At 36.0% G+C, this 12,735-nt stretch overlaps 2 protein-coding genes and 1 pseudogene across 6 annotated transcripts; 1 reads left to right on the plus strand and 2 right to left on the minus strand.

Annotated features, from left to right (window-relative positions):
* The first annotated feature begins 443 nt into the window (after positions 1 to 443).
* LOC111477297 (RNA-binding protein 1-like) lies at positions 444 to 4,261 on the plus strand. 5 transcript variants are annotated; one of them, XM_023121373.1, is made up of 8 exons: positions 444 to 585; positions 1,299 to 1,417; positions 1,499 to 1,798; positions 2,051 to 2,112; positions 2,339 to 2,420; positions 3,066 to 3,137; positions 3,230 to 3,291; positions 3,953 to 4,261. In XM_023121373.1, exons 3-7 carry the CDS (start codon positions 1,657 to 1,659, stop codon positions 3,268 to 3,270), a joined length of 399 nt encoding a protein of 132 aa, XP_022977141.1. In that variant the 5' UTR covers positions 444 to 585; positions 1,299 to 1,417; positions 1,499 to 1,656; the 3' UTR covers positions 3,271 to 3,291; positions 3,953 to 4,261. The 5 variants fall into 5 exon arrangements, with proteins under 5 accessions (XP_022977141.1, XP_022977140.1, XP_022977137.1 ...); XM_023121372.1 differs by having other exon boundaries at positions 3,963 to 4,261; XM_023121369.1 differs by lacking the exons at positions 3,230 to 3,291; positions 3,953 to 4,261 and having other exon boundaries at positions 3,066 to 3,222.
* On the minus strand, positions 4,185 to 6,142 carry LOC111477208 (protein ANTAGONIST OF LIKE HETEROCHROMATIN PROTEIN 1-like). Its single transcript, XM_023121241.1, has one exon. It carries the CDS (start codon positions 5,829 to 5,831, stop codon positions 4,362 to 4,364), a length of 1,470 nt encoding a protein of 489 aa, XP_022977009.1. The 5' UTR covers positions 5,832 to 6,142; the 3' UTR covers positions 4,185 to 4,361.
* A 2,553-nt stretch (positions 6,143 to 8,695) lies between these two features.
* Positions 8,696 to 12,674, minus strand: LOC111476358 (annotated as a pseudogene).
* Positions 12,675 to 12,735: the final 61 nt, after the last annotated feature.

The following is a 12,735-nucleotide window of genomic DNA, read 5'->3' on the forward strand; positions in this document are numbered from 1 at the left end:
TGATATCCTATCCGATACTCCATTTCTAGCATTTAAGGCAATCGACCTTCGTATTGATGATGCTGAACCTGCACGACCTTCATATTGATGATACAGTCTCAATGAATGTAAAACCCTACGAATCATATTTAAGAGGCGAACCAAAATAGCTATAACTGATATGATTCATAATATTATATTGTTCTAGATCAATTATAACGATATAAAATTTTATTTTATTTATTTATTTATTCCCATTAAAACATAGCTGTGTATGAAAGAGAAACACTAAAAAAGTTAATTTAATAAATAGTAATAATGGTATTAATACTCCATATAACTATAAATAATGGTTAATTTTTATTTATATTCTAAAGCTTTTTTTTATTATTATTATTTTTATTTTTTTTCTGAAAACAAAAATAAATTTTGTAAAGGATATAAGACATAATTGAAACAAATTTAATGTTGGAAGTATTTTGGCCAATTTAAGCATTTACGGAGAACCGGAGAAAGACGAGACCGCGGGAAGGTCGCAGTTGCAGCGGAAGCAGAGCAGACGGCCAAGCCATGGAAGAGGATGCGTATACCAGATAGCAGATAGAGGTACTCATCTCATATGGAACCCTAGTTCAACGACCTCTTGTATTTCTTCCATTTACTCGATCTTGGAACAAGATTTCATTGTTTAGAATCACTGCTACACTTGATCGGAAGAATATTGGCAGCATGGAACGAAAAGTAGCTTAGGTGAACGAAATCGAGCTTAAAGAGAAAAATTAAAGTAGAATAAGCTTTTGGCCAGTTGCATTTGTACTGAATATAGGCGAAAAGATAAACCATCAACTTTCTGGGAAATCGTTGCGTTAGAGGATGTCTAGATGAGGTGCCATAGGGTTGATCATGTGAATTGTTCCTTGTACTGCTCGATGACTGTAGTGTATTATTTTTCTTGGAAAATTTTTATGATACCGTAGTATCGGGCTGTTGAATCATTTATATGGAGCAATTGCAAGGCTAGTTTCTGTTGAATCATTTCAGCTGCTGTATTTTAGGATACGAGTGGTTCAACCTAGTCATTCCATAACATTCCCTTGTTCATTGCTTATTCACACCAATATTTAATTCTATTCACGTACCTCGTTTTTGGGTCTGGCTTGGAAGAATCTAGGGCTAATTGATTTTCCTTAAAGAAAGATGGGAAATGGAAGTCTCCATTCTTCTTATGCGATGTGAAGTGTGGAGTACATGGTTTGTAGATTTAACCGATTCTGCGAACAGCATACTTCAAGCTAATGTTCAATTGTTGGCTCATGCAGCAGGAAGTGTAGCGAGGTCTGGCCTTTCAACCTACTCTGAAGCACCTCCTTTGACATCTTACCCTAATTCGACCTCTATTGACCAATGGTACATCCCTCCTGATGATTTGCTGAAACATGTAAGAATTTTATCTTTAGCATAAAATATATTTATTTAATGAGTGCTTTACATGTCTTGTAACTGTCGAAAAATTCATCAGGACCGGGAGCTTATGGATATACTGAAGTAGGAACCATTAGTAAATACCCGGAACCAGTTATTGGGGGCGGTTTGAGTGCAAAAGGCTACAGACCTCCATTTGAAGATTCATTAGCAAGTCAAAGACAAGATATTGCAGTGGGCAGTAGTCCAGGACTGATGGATATGGCAGAAATAGGTCATGAAAGGGCCAATTCTCTTGGTCTCAGAACTGCTGATTGCGATCCAATTTCGTCTCGGGAATCAAACATTATTTTCGTTGATGGACTTCCTACAGATTGTACTAGGAGAGAAGTAGGCCGTATCCTTTTGCCTCATGTGCTTACTTTTGTTACTATTTCTCCTGTCTCTCCAACTTTATTTACACCCTGTGCTTTAACTTTCCTAGGGTGTAGGCAGCATCCCAAACAAGTTGAGTTTCTGTTAAAACTTAAAACAACCATTGTTGTCTTCTTGATGTCACTTTAGTCGAAGAAAATAGGACGTAAATTGCAATAGACAGAACTATTGTCACGTAGTCATGTTTTGTCATATCTTAACTTCGAATTGTAAGATCTTTTCCGCCCATTTATTGGCTATGAAGACATCAGAGTTGTTCACAAGGAGCCCAGACGGGTAAGTTATCAGGCTCCCTTTACTTTAAAATTTAAACTATGGAGGCATGTTTTACTACGATAAGGCCTTCATTGGCAATTAACAACTGCATGCACTCTATGGTGGAGGTCCTGTTTATAATTATTGTGTCCTTATGCTCAGATTTTATGGTATTATTTTTCTTCTGTCATATGTTCTTAAACGTCATTGTACATTCCTTCTGTTATAACGAGTAATTGAACTGCAGCGTGGAGATAAGGCTACGGTATTATGTTTTGTCGAGTTCAGTGAAGCAAGATATGCCCAGGCTGCAATGGAAGCTCTTCAAGGTATTGTATGATTCGTTCCTCTCTGTACGGGTGATAATCTAAGTCAAAACGTAAAGATAAATGCTTGAAGAAACTGAAAACGTGCAGCAGTATTTAGGGATTCTTATTGTGTATTGCTTGGTACATAAAATTTATGATCTAGTATTTAGCCAAGTATATCTGGCACTACAATTGCGCCGGATTCTAAGACAAAGGATGACCAAACTGTATGATAAACCAAAGGTTTCAGGTACTTGGGCACTCCTGAATCACTCACCAAAATAATGCCTCCGTTCTCCTTTCCCACTACCTCTTTAACTAATGATGCCATTGACATTATTTATGAACGGACACTCGATCAATGAATTTCTCTAAATGAACTAGGACAACTCTTAAAATGCTTCATATAAGTTTAGATAATCTGATGTATGATTTTCTGCTGGTTACAAGTTCGATGACAAAAAGCCTGATTCCCCTGCTTTGAAGATTCAATTTGCACATTTTCCTTTCCGCTTACCATCTAACCACGATGACGGACGATGAACTTACAAGTATGGTTTCCTGTTAGGTGCCTATTCCCAGACAGAAAATAGAATTAAATGGTTCAAATGAAGCATTTGGCAAAATGGTGGTTATCACCATATCTGATATTACATTTGTTTTCAGTTTTCGATGTGGGCCGGGATGAGCCCAGAGAAGAATCAAATAGCCCATTTCCAAAAATCAAAATCATGTTTGGTATTGTCATTGATCAGTGCGACTTTTTTCGTTTCTGTTTTTGGCTAACAAGTTGTAGTCAGATGACTTCTTAATCTTGTTCTGCCTGTCAGGTTTCAGACATCTTCTGCTTTGGATTATGAAAATGACATAGGGATAAAGATTCCTGACGAAGGTAATAAACTTTATGTGAATGATGATTATTTTCACATAAAACCAACCCACACCCAAAGGGGGTATTTCTGAATTATAAATTTATAACCCATGTGAATATATATAAATCTTTTGTCTCAACAATAGTTTTACAGAGAAAGGGGGAGGACAAGGGGTCAAAGTTCACATTTTTCAAGCTTGTGGGGTTTGAAAGCTTAGAATTTCCAATCACAAGGGATACAAAGTTAAATCCCATTATCGAGTAATTATTGGTGAAGATCGAACCATCTGCATTTAAGATGATAATTGAAGTTTTATTGACTAATTTAAGTTAGAGTTAGAGTTAGAGTTGACCTTTAAATATTGATATGACTATGTGCTCATTTTTAAATTGTTTTATGTTCTTTTTTATAATTTTTTTGTGACACTATTTTTATTAATAGTTTATGTGTAGATCTAGTTTATATATATAATAATTATGAATGAGCAATTGATTGAAAATATAAGGAAGATAATCCTTTTAATTTATCTCTAAGCTAAATGCGCTTAGAAGCTATGTATGGAGCATAATTTAATCTCATAGGTTTAGTCTTACAATCGTGTTCTATTTGATTCCAAGATCATAAATTTATTGGTATCTCAAGTTTGAATTCAATAACTCTCTGACTTTTGATTATTTTTAAATTATGCAAGTCTCAAACAAGTGCTTCAAGACCTGCCTTGGGGCTGGGGATACCAATTAAAGCTGTTCCAACTAAAGCATTGACCGTGATGGAAACCCCAAAAATGGAGCTGGTGCAGGTACGTACACACCCACATAAAAAGGGTAAAGAATAAGAAGGAAACTTTTAAAAGAATTGAACATTTCATTTAAATTCCATTCTGTCTGTCATGCCTAGGAATCTAACCTGTATATGGCTCTAAACTACAAATATTTCTTTGTGATTTCAATTTCATAACAAGAACATATGAAAAAATAATTTAGAGAGGGGGGAAAAAAAAAAAAAAGGAACCCCATTAGTGAAATGGGCAACAGCTTCAGGCTGTGAAACGAACAGATACCCAAAAACGATTAGATTCTGAGTTCCTTAGCTAAAGAAAAGAAGTCCCTGCAAGTCCATGGTGCAGCAGATTATGAGCAATGGCATCTCTGGCTTTCATGGAGGACACTGACCTCAAAGCAACTTCAGGAGCCATTTCATCATCTTGAAGCTCTGTTGAGAGTTCTCTATCCATTTCTTCATTCCCCAATTCACAAATATTGTGGAGAACACAGCAAGCTCCGAGCACCACCGGCAAGTCCTGAAGCTTCACCTCCGTCCGCTTCTGCAGGCAGCGCCACCGTCCCTTCAGCCGAGCAAAGGCATCTTTAGCCACCTTCTGAATCTCCCCAATCTTCTCGTTGAAAGCATGTTGAGTCCAGGTTAAATGTTGCTGTGTGTAAGGTACCAAAACCCAGTCCAGTAATGGGTAACTGGAGCCCCCAACAATCCAAACCCCCTTCAATAGTCCCCCGTTTGCCCTTTGAAACAGAGCTGATTTCTCTAGAACTTGATCGTCCGGCATTGATCCCGGCCAACCGATGCACACGTCGGTGAACACCCCTCTCGGATCCACAACTCCTTGGACTGTAATTGAATATGATGTTTTTTGATTTCTCTCTGTGTGCCGCTTGTTGAAATAAGCTGCGACGCTGATTTTGGGGGCGATGATCGGAATGTGTGTGGTGTACATTGAACCAACGACGTTAGGGATCCCGGAAATTGATTCGTATTCCTCTTTGATTCTTCTCAGAGTTTCTTCCTCCGGCCATTGCAGGTGCTTCGGCATTAGCACTGTTCTAATGGCGGTGCAGACCTCCAGAATCAGTTTATGGCAAGTGGAAATACCTAACCCGAATTTCTTTGATACGACTCGAAGGGGGTCGCCGGTGGCTAATCTCCATAGACAAACGGCGACTCTTTGCTGGACGGGAATGGCGGTTCGAAGAGTCGTGTCCTCTTTGGCTATGGCGGAATTAAGCTCTTCACAAATCATATCAAAAGTTGCCCTTCCCATTCGGAATTGCTTCTTGAATTCTTCATCGGGATAATCCGGACTGTTACATTCATCCCACCAGGCTTTTGACCTGTCTTTTACCCATAGTCTCCGGTGATGTCCGCCGCCATCGCCGCCGCGTTTGTTTGATTTGACGATTTCGATCTTCTGTAATCCATCGGAAGCTGCTGCAACCGCGACGGAGTTGGCTGCTAATCGCGATTTCTTTCGCTTCAATCGGTCGGACTCTTCGACTTCAGAGTAATAATCTTGAGCTTCTGAGTAGAAATCATCCATGGCTTTCGTCTTCTTCCTGTGATTGACCTCCATCGAAACCTTCGCCTCCATGGAAGCTCTGTCGTGTTCTTCCTGCTCATACTTCTCCTGTTCATCCAACAGCAACAGAGAAGTAACCAATCCCTTCAACTCCTTTCCTCTGCCATTTTTTCCGATTGAACCATCGTCTTCATCGGCTTCATCCCCTCTGTTCCTCTTCCTCGCGCCGCCGTTGGTGGAATCATTCATCGGGGAAGAAGGGTCAAGAAATTTGAAAGAAACGAAATGAATTACGGGTTTGGTGAGGGAAAAAAAAAGGGTTTAAAAATGGAAAAATGGAATTGTGGTGAGGGTTTTGTTGCTAATTCTTCATCTTCATCTTCCCTTGGAAGTCCATGATTACAGGTTTGACTCACCAATGTGAACACACAGATTACAGACCCCAAAACGCCGAAACAAACCCACAACGCTTTTGAAAATCGAAATACAAAATTATAATTTATAAAATATTATAAACATAAATATATGAATAAAAAAAAGATTGAAGAAGATGGGTGGATCGTCATCGTATGGCGGAAACCACATAATTTATCTGTGGTGGTCGGTGAGGACACAACTTTGGTTATTCCAAATCCAAACTCAACGTCCTTTTATTATTATTTTTATATATATATATATATATATTATTGTTTTTATTTATTTATTATGGAATTAATTAGCATTTTGGATTTTTCCCATGATGTGAAATATGTAGTTTTTATTTTTGGTTTGCGTATGTTTATATTACTTATTTTGCAAAATAACTATACATTAAGTATGATAGAAGTTTGTTGATAAGTAGGGATAAATTATGGGTTTTAAGGTAAAGTATAACCATTTTTATTTTATTTTATTTTCCAAAACTCCTGAATGTTTTTTTATTTTTATTTTTTATAATATAATTCCTGAGATACCCCAAGTTAAGTACCAAAAATGAAATATCTGGCAAAAAAAAAGTACATAATTTAAATGTAAAGATTTAGTAGATATCACTTTATAATTTCATAGGTCTTTGGTATTGGATTAAGGATGGTTTTGAAATAATAAAAAAGTTAAAGGGATATATAAAATCTTTTCAAAGTTTTTAGAATCCTTTTTTTTTTTCTAAAAGAATAATACTATTTTATATAAATGTTTTAACTTTTAAAATTGTTAATTAAATTTGTATATTTGTGTCAAATAAATCTTTAAATGTAATAATAAATCATATAAATTATGAACTCGAGCTCTGAAAGTCAATCGGATTCCCTCCATTTTATTTTATTTTATTTTATTTTTCTCAATCACCTTATTATTTTCTAAAAAAATGTATTAATTTAAATCGAAACCGGAGACGTGGGGCCCAACAGTGTAAAGATATTAATATAATGAAAACCTGCCAAATAAAGGAGAAAAAAGTATTGGAATATTTTTAAAAATAAAAATATAAAATAATATAATAATTAGTTGTTTGATTACGAGGGTTTTGAAGATTGACAAGTGTGAACACGGAATGGTAGAATATGGTTGTTTACGGCTTCCACTGAGGGCGGTCGTTGGTGGGAAGCGGTGACTTGGGATTGCCAACACGCGGTTTTTTACTTTTCTTATTTCTTTTTCATTTATTTTTTCTCATCTATTAAAATGCTTTTTTATAAAATTATACTGTTACGGCGATGTAATAGATTAAAATAGATAATATCGGCTTAATTTAAACCGTTACAAATAGTATTAAAATAGATAAAATTTATTGTATTAAAAAGAGACCGTAAATTCTTTTACGTTTATAAATTTATTGCTATATATTTTAATACATTTTAATACAGTGTCACGTGATTCAAAAGTATTTACATTAACTAAACTTTAATCACTTTATTGTTTCCTGTGACACTCGTTTGAAAATGTTTTAAATCTTTGTATGTCTCTCTCTTTAATTTTATGTTATTTAATGTCAATAGAAATAATTAATATAAAAATTCAGACTTTTTACCATCTGAAAGCATAGAAAATATACAATGCCCAAATTTCAATAATTATCTATGCAATTATGCAATGGGAACCAAATGTAGCATTCAACTGTAACACCATAACCTTGTTTCAAGTTATCTACTCATCAATTCAAGGACTATTTTTCGTACAACATTTAAACAAAATTCTACTAAAAAAGGAGTAATTATTTAAAATTTGAAATTTATGTTAGGTTTCTTCCAAGTTTATTTTTTTTATCAATGAAAAATGCCTACGTTGGCACTAGACACTATTATTATTATAATTATTATGCTATAAGAATGGAATTTATTTATTTTTTTTTTCTGATAGTGTCATCTCGTCATCTCATCAAGAGGAAAAAATTAAAAAAATAAATCAATGTCAAAACTAATAAAACTATGAGCATTATCTCAACAATAATTTGCGAATAAGGCCATTATATAAAGAAATTTCCATACATGAAATAATATTATGAAAAATGAAATGCCTATCAAAGACATCAATCAGATAAAAGGAAAATATTAGTATAAAAGTGATACTATCTTATCTGGTACGAGATGAGATCTTGAGCTACAACGATTGTCTTTCATAGTTTTTCTCTCTCTAACTCTTGACAGGGAAGACCATATGACGGCTTAGTGGGCCATGCCTAGAAGAAGATTGAGCCACAAAGTTCAAAAAATTCAAACTTATACGCTACCTTTTGACTAATAGAGAGGCCGTGTGGTGTGGCACGCCCCCCTCCAAAGTGGAGATGGAAGCAAAACAATCAAACAAATCTCCTTTTCTCCCCTTAATTTCTCAATTTTCAATTATACACAAAAGCAGCGTAAAGCAAACGGTAATTGTGGGAACCTTTGAGCAATTGTGTGTAGAACAGAAGAAATCATGAACAATAATGATAATAATTGCAGAATCACACAAGGGAAATGTGAAATCCGTTTCAAACAATCCCTCTAAATCCCACCGTTCACCTAATTCCCAATACCCTAAATAGTGTGAAATAAATTGATGAACTTAAAGCATTAATATGAACGAAACCCAGCCAATCACAAAGTCAAGGAATCTAATAATAGAGAGTGGGGGGTTAGGTTAGGTTAAATCCATTTCCCTCTCCCTTTCCCTCTCCCTTTCCCTCCCCCTCTCTCTCAACCAACTTGAATGAGCCGAATTTGAATAAAGAAGCATGGGAACGAACAATAATTTTACTCAAAATAAATAAATGAAGAAATAAAACTCACCATGATTTTCTCACCAAATTAATGAACGGTTGGGCCGAGTCCTATTTGTACCAGTCAACTTCCCACCAGTATGGCTGGCCGACTATCTTTGCGCGTCTGGTGGCAGTAACGGCTCTGTGAAGAACATGTGCTGTTGAAGACTTTCCTAGTCCGAATATGCGGTACAGAAGACAGAGAATATGATCCTTTGAAGAGCTCCCGCTGAATAAGACTGCCAACAAAAGGAAACTGATTTATTTCTGTCCAGAGAATATGTAGTTCCCAGTTTCATGTCTCAACTTATTAGAATCATTTTTACGATGAGGGTTGGCCAAGTCATGAATCATAGGCAAAAGAAGCTTCAAGGACATCCATATCCCTGCAACTTGTATCAAACAAATCTAGAACTTAACCCATTGGAAGTAATTACATTTGACGGATGGGGTTGCCTTTTTCTCCAAGCTTTATAACTAAATTCAAAGGAAATTACAGACGAAGGATATGGCGTGATGTGTCGAGAGAGGTCGTATATTCTTCTTTTTCCAGATCCAAAAACTTGCATGTCCGAACCAATTGGCTCCACCATTCTGTGGGAATAGAGATGTGTATTTTTGATCAATTTCGAAAGTAAAAAATGGAGACAAGTCAATCAGGAATTTAACCTACTCTCAAACCCATGTCCTGCGTCCTGACTAACGAGTCAAGTAAGAGATTTGCCCGCCCATTCCAGTTCACGTCGTTTTTGTTTGGCTTTCATTTTGTTAAATTTCTCTTTCCCCTTCTCGAGAAAAGGTTCATGCACAAAGTAGTCATTTGGATCATCACCACGAGACATGCAGTCCTGCATGATCCATGGTGAAAACCAAGTAATGGATGGATGAGGATTACAGTTCAAACATTTTTCCATTTGCAATAAAGTAAAAGTTTGAATGATTAAACTATTTTTTTAAAAAATCGGACAAAAAGAACCAGAGGAGAAATTTATAACTGGATGGACATAATGAATTTATAAAGTAAACATAAACATAACATATACTTCATAATCTCCTGTTGAGCAAGGGGTAATGTTATGGGCAGATTGAAATACTTTACAATTTGTTTATAGGACTATTAAGCCAATTTTTTTTTTTTTTTTTTTTGGTAGGAATATTATGCAAAATTTTCAGTCCATTGAAGTGTTGAAGGGTACGAAGTTGGCATTTAAGTATGTTAATAAACTCATAATTATTTACCTTGCAAGGCTCTAGTGTGAATTCTAACTAACAGATTTCCAGTCTGACAAATCAGCATTGCCACGCCCAGATTCAGCGCTTGAAGTTACTGAGTTTTCCAGAAATGACTTTCTCAAAATTCGCAAGTTTTTCCAAAACCTGTAACAAAAAGAAAAAGTAATTACTTTACTTGCTATAAAGATTGGAGAAGTAAGAAATGCGAATATCCATGCATGAAAAGATGCAAACAGAAGTTCCTCATTATGCAGAAGATATTAAAGTCACAAACCAACAATGAGAAAGGAGAAAGGGAAAGCTTTGAGATCTAAGCTTAAGAGCGTAATAAAGTTGAGATTCATAATTTGAAATTTTAAATGTCCTTTCATTTTCCTGGTGTCTTTGTACCAAAGCCAAGCTAAACAATGAAATAAGATTTTTTAGACTTATGGGGTGAAATGGCTCATCTCCCAACTCTGTTATTTTTCTCAATATCTGTCGAGCATTCGAGCATCAAAGTTAGCTCCACTGTCATTACTATTGCAATATTGAGGGAGATTAGAATATTCAGAATCTGAATCTCTACGAGTGTCTTGTTTATTTGATGCTAAAGTTTCTCAAACAGATAGCTGCATCTCCCTCGTTCTTTTACTGTCAGACGAGTTTTGCACTCAAAAGGTTCATCATGTCAGTTAGAAACCAACAAATATTCTGAATGTGCCATAAATGATCTCAACTAAGTTTTGCAACTACCGCAGCTTCAAAAGTGAATGTTAGAAGAAGATATTATTGACACTTATCTCAGATGAACAGACCTCGTATGAGAATCAAGGGGTTTTTTTTTGGGTAAGAATTGAGCTTGCAAGGGGAAAATTGAAATGAGGCATTCAGAAGATGATTACTTGAAAGTTGTTCAGATCAAGAGAGCAGCAAGCTTACACTAATTCATTATTCCCCCTAAAAAGTTTTGGAACATTGATAAGCAATGTAATTGAAATTTCTTATTTTATTATGTTTGTTTATTTACCGAAACACTGCTTGGAATCTCTTCCAATAACAGACGTGGATCATCCAATACATCATGACTGCTCCTATTTTTTTTTTTTTTTTTCTTCTTCAAAGCTGCCAGTTCTTTCTCATCATCTTCAGCTTCTTCTCCAAATGATAGTAAATTTAGTTTTCTACAGTAGGCAAACATACCAAGCAACAGAGAAATCAGGGGTAACCAAGGTATGTATCTCCGAAGAGAGTTCCGAAATGTATGAACTCTAACTTCACAGCTTTCTTCTTAGTGTCCATGTTTTCAGAATCAACATCGATTCAAATGGATTCCAAAGTGCCTTAAAGATTCTTTTTACATAATAGAAGCTTATAACATTAGGGAAACATGAAATGACCATCAAAAGTAAAAACTATTATGAAACTGCAACCTAGTTCAAAACTTCTATCATTAAATCCTACCTCAGCTGATTTTATCTTGGGTGGATCCACAGGATCCCCATTGACCTAAAACAACCAATGAACTCCATCATTACATTAGCAAGCAATATCAAAATGGATGAACAATAAGAATCATTGTTACCTTTCTTTAAATTGTATGCTTCTTGTCAAGTAAATCACATCGACTCAAGGTTATAACAAAATTTAGTTCCATTAGAATGAGGTGACCCATCATTTGCACACGCTACCGAGCCCCTGTGCTTGAATCTAAGCCGTGAGAAAAACTCATCTAGGAAAATACCCCATATATACTTTCACCACCTGCATGAAAATGCAGATTGCCGAAAATAAGAAAAATAATGATGCATACGCACGATTTTGGAAATTCGGACATTGATGCCTGACATTTTGGCTCGCGTTCCCTCTTCCCTGTTGTTATCTATTTTCCTAGTCCCCTCCTTCAGCTAACGGACTAATTCCGTGCCTAATACCTTCCCATCTACATGGTAGCAAGGCAGTCTGATCTGCTTGATTAGCTTCTCCAGTTCTCCTTCTATTGTTCTATCATGGTGTTCACAAACACTATGAAGATACGATCCCACAGTGTCTTAGGACAGCATAGCCAGTGACTACATGCCACAAAATAATATAACATTCTCGATAACTTAAGAACGCTATCCAAATATCATTAGGCAGAGAATAATATAACATTCTCGAAACGTCATTAGGCAGAGAATGATTGAGTGAACTTCATTAACTACCAATTCACTTGAACTCTCTTTAATTTCTCCATGCAAGAACTCAACAATCAGCTTCTCTAAGAAATATCTACTACCAGTAGAATACAGAGGTTTACAAAAACACTAACCAATAAATGCAACCAGAATAGAAGCAAGACAGAAATGGATGGACCTGTGCCACTACCGGTAGGATCACAGCTCTGAAAAATGAAATCCGGTACAATCCGGTGAATGGTGGTGTTATCGTAGTAGTCATCAAGACAAAGCTGAACGCAATTTCTGGCGGCTTTTGGAGCCTCCTTAGGCCAGCGCTCGATATCGAGCGATCCAACGCGGTATTCAACACGACCTTCCCCCTCGTCGGCGGCTCTAATACGTTAACTGCTGACATTATCACACAATTATCAGAGAATCCATTCGCCGCTGCGAGCGATACCTTCCGCTCAGTCGAAATATTCCCGCGGGGAAGAAGGAAGCGGGAGTGATTTTTTTTTTTTTTTTTTTTTTTTTTTTTTTTTTTTTTTTTTTTTTTTTTTTT

The sequence above is a fragment of the Cucurbita maxima genome, unplaced genomic scaffold (genome assembly GCF_002738345.1).
Source record: "Cucurbita maxima cultivar Rimu unplaced genomic scaffold, Cmax_1.0 Cma_Scf00003, whole genome shotgun sequence".
Classification (NCBI taxonomy): domain Eukaryota; kingdom Viridiplantae; phylum Streptophyta; class Magnoliopsida; order Cucurbitales; family Cucurbitaceae; genus Cucurbita; species Cucurbita maxima.

Coding starts and splice junctions, on each gene's coding strand:
- LOC111477297 (XM_023121369.1), top strand. CDS start 1,657: ATGGATATGGCAGAAATAGGTCATGAAAGGGCCAATTCTCTTGGTCTC. Junction 1,799..2,050: donor TACTAGGAGAGAAGTAGGCC/GTATCCTTTTGC, acceptor TCGAATTGTAAG/ATCTTTTCCGCCCATTTATT. Junction 2,421..3,065: donor TGCAATGGAAGCTCTTCAAG/GTATTGTATGAT, acceptor ATTTGTTTTCAG/TTTTCGATGTGGGCCGGGAT.
- LOC111477208 (XM_023121241.1), bottom strand. CDS start 5,831: ATGAATGATTCCACCAACGGCGGCGCGAGGAAGAGGAACAGAGGGGAT.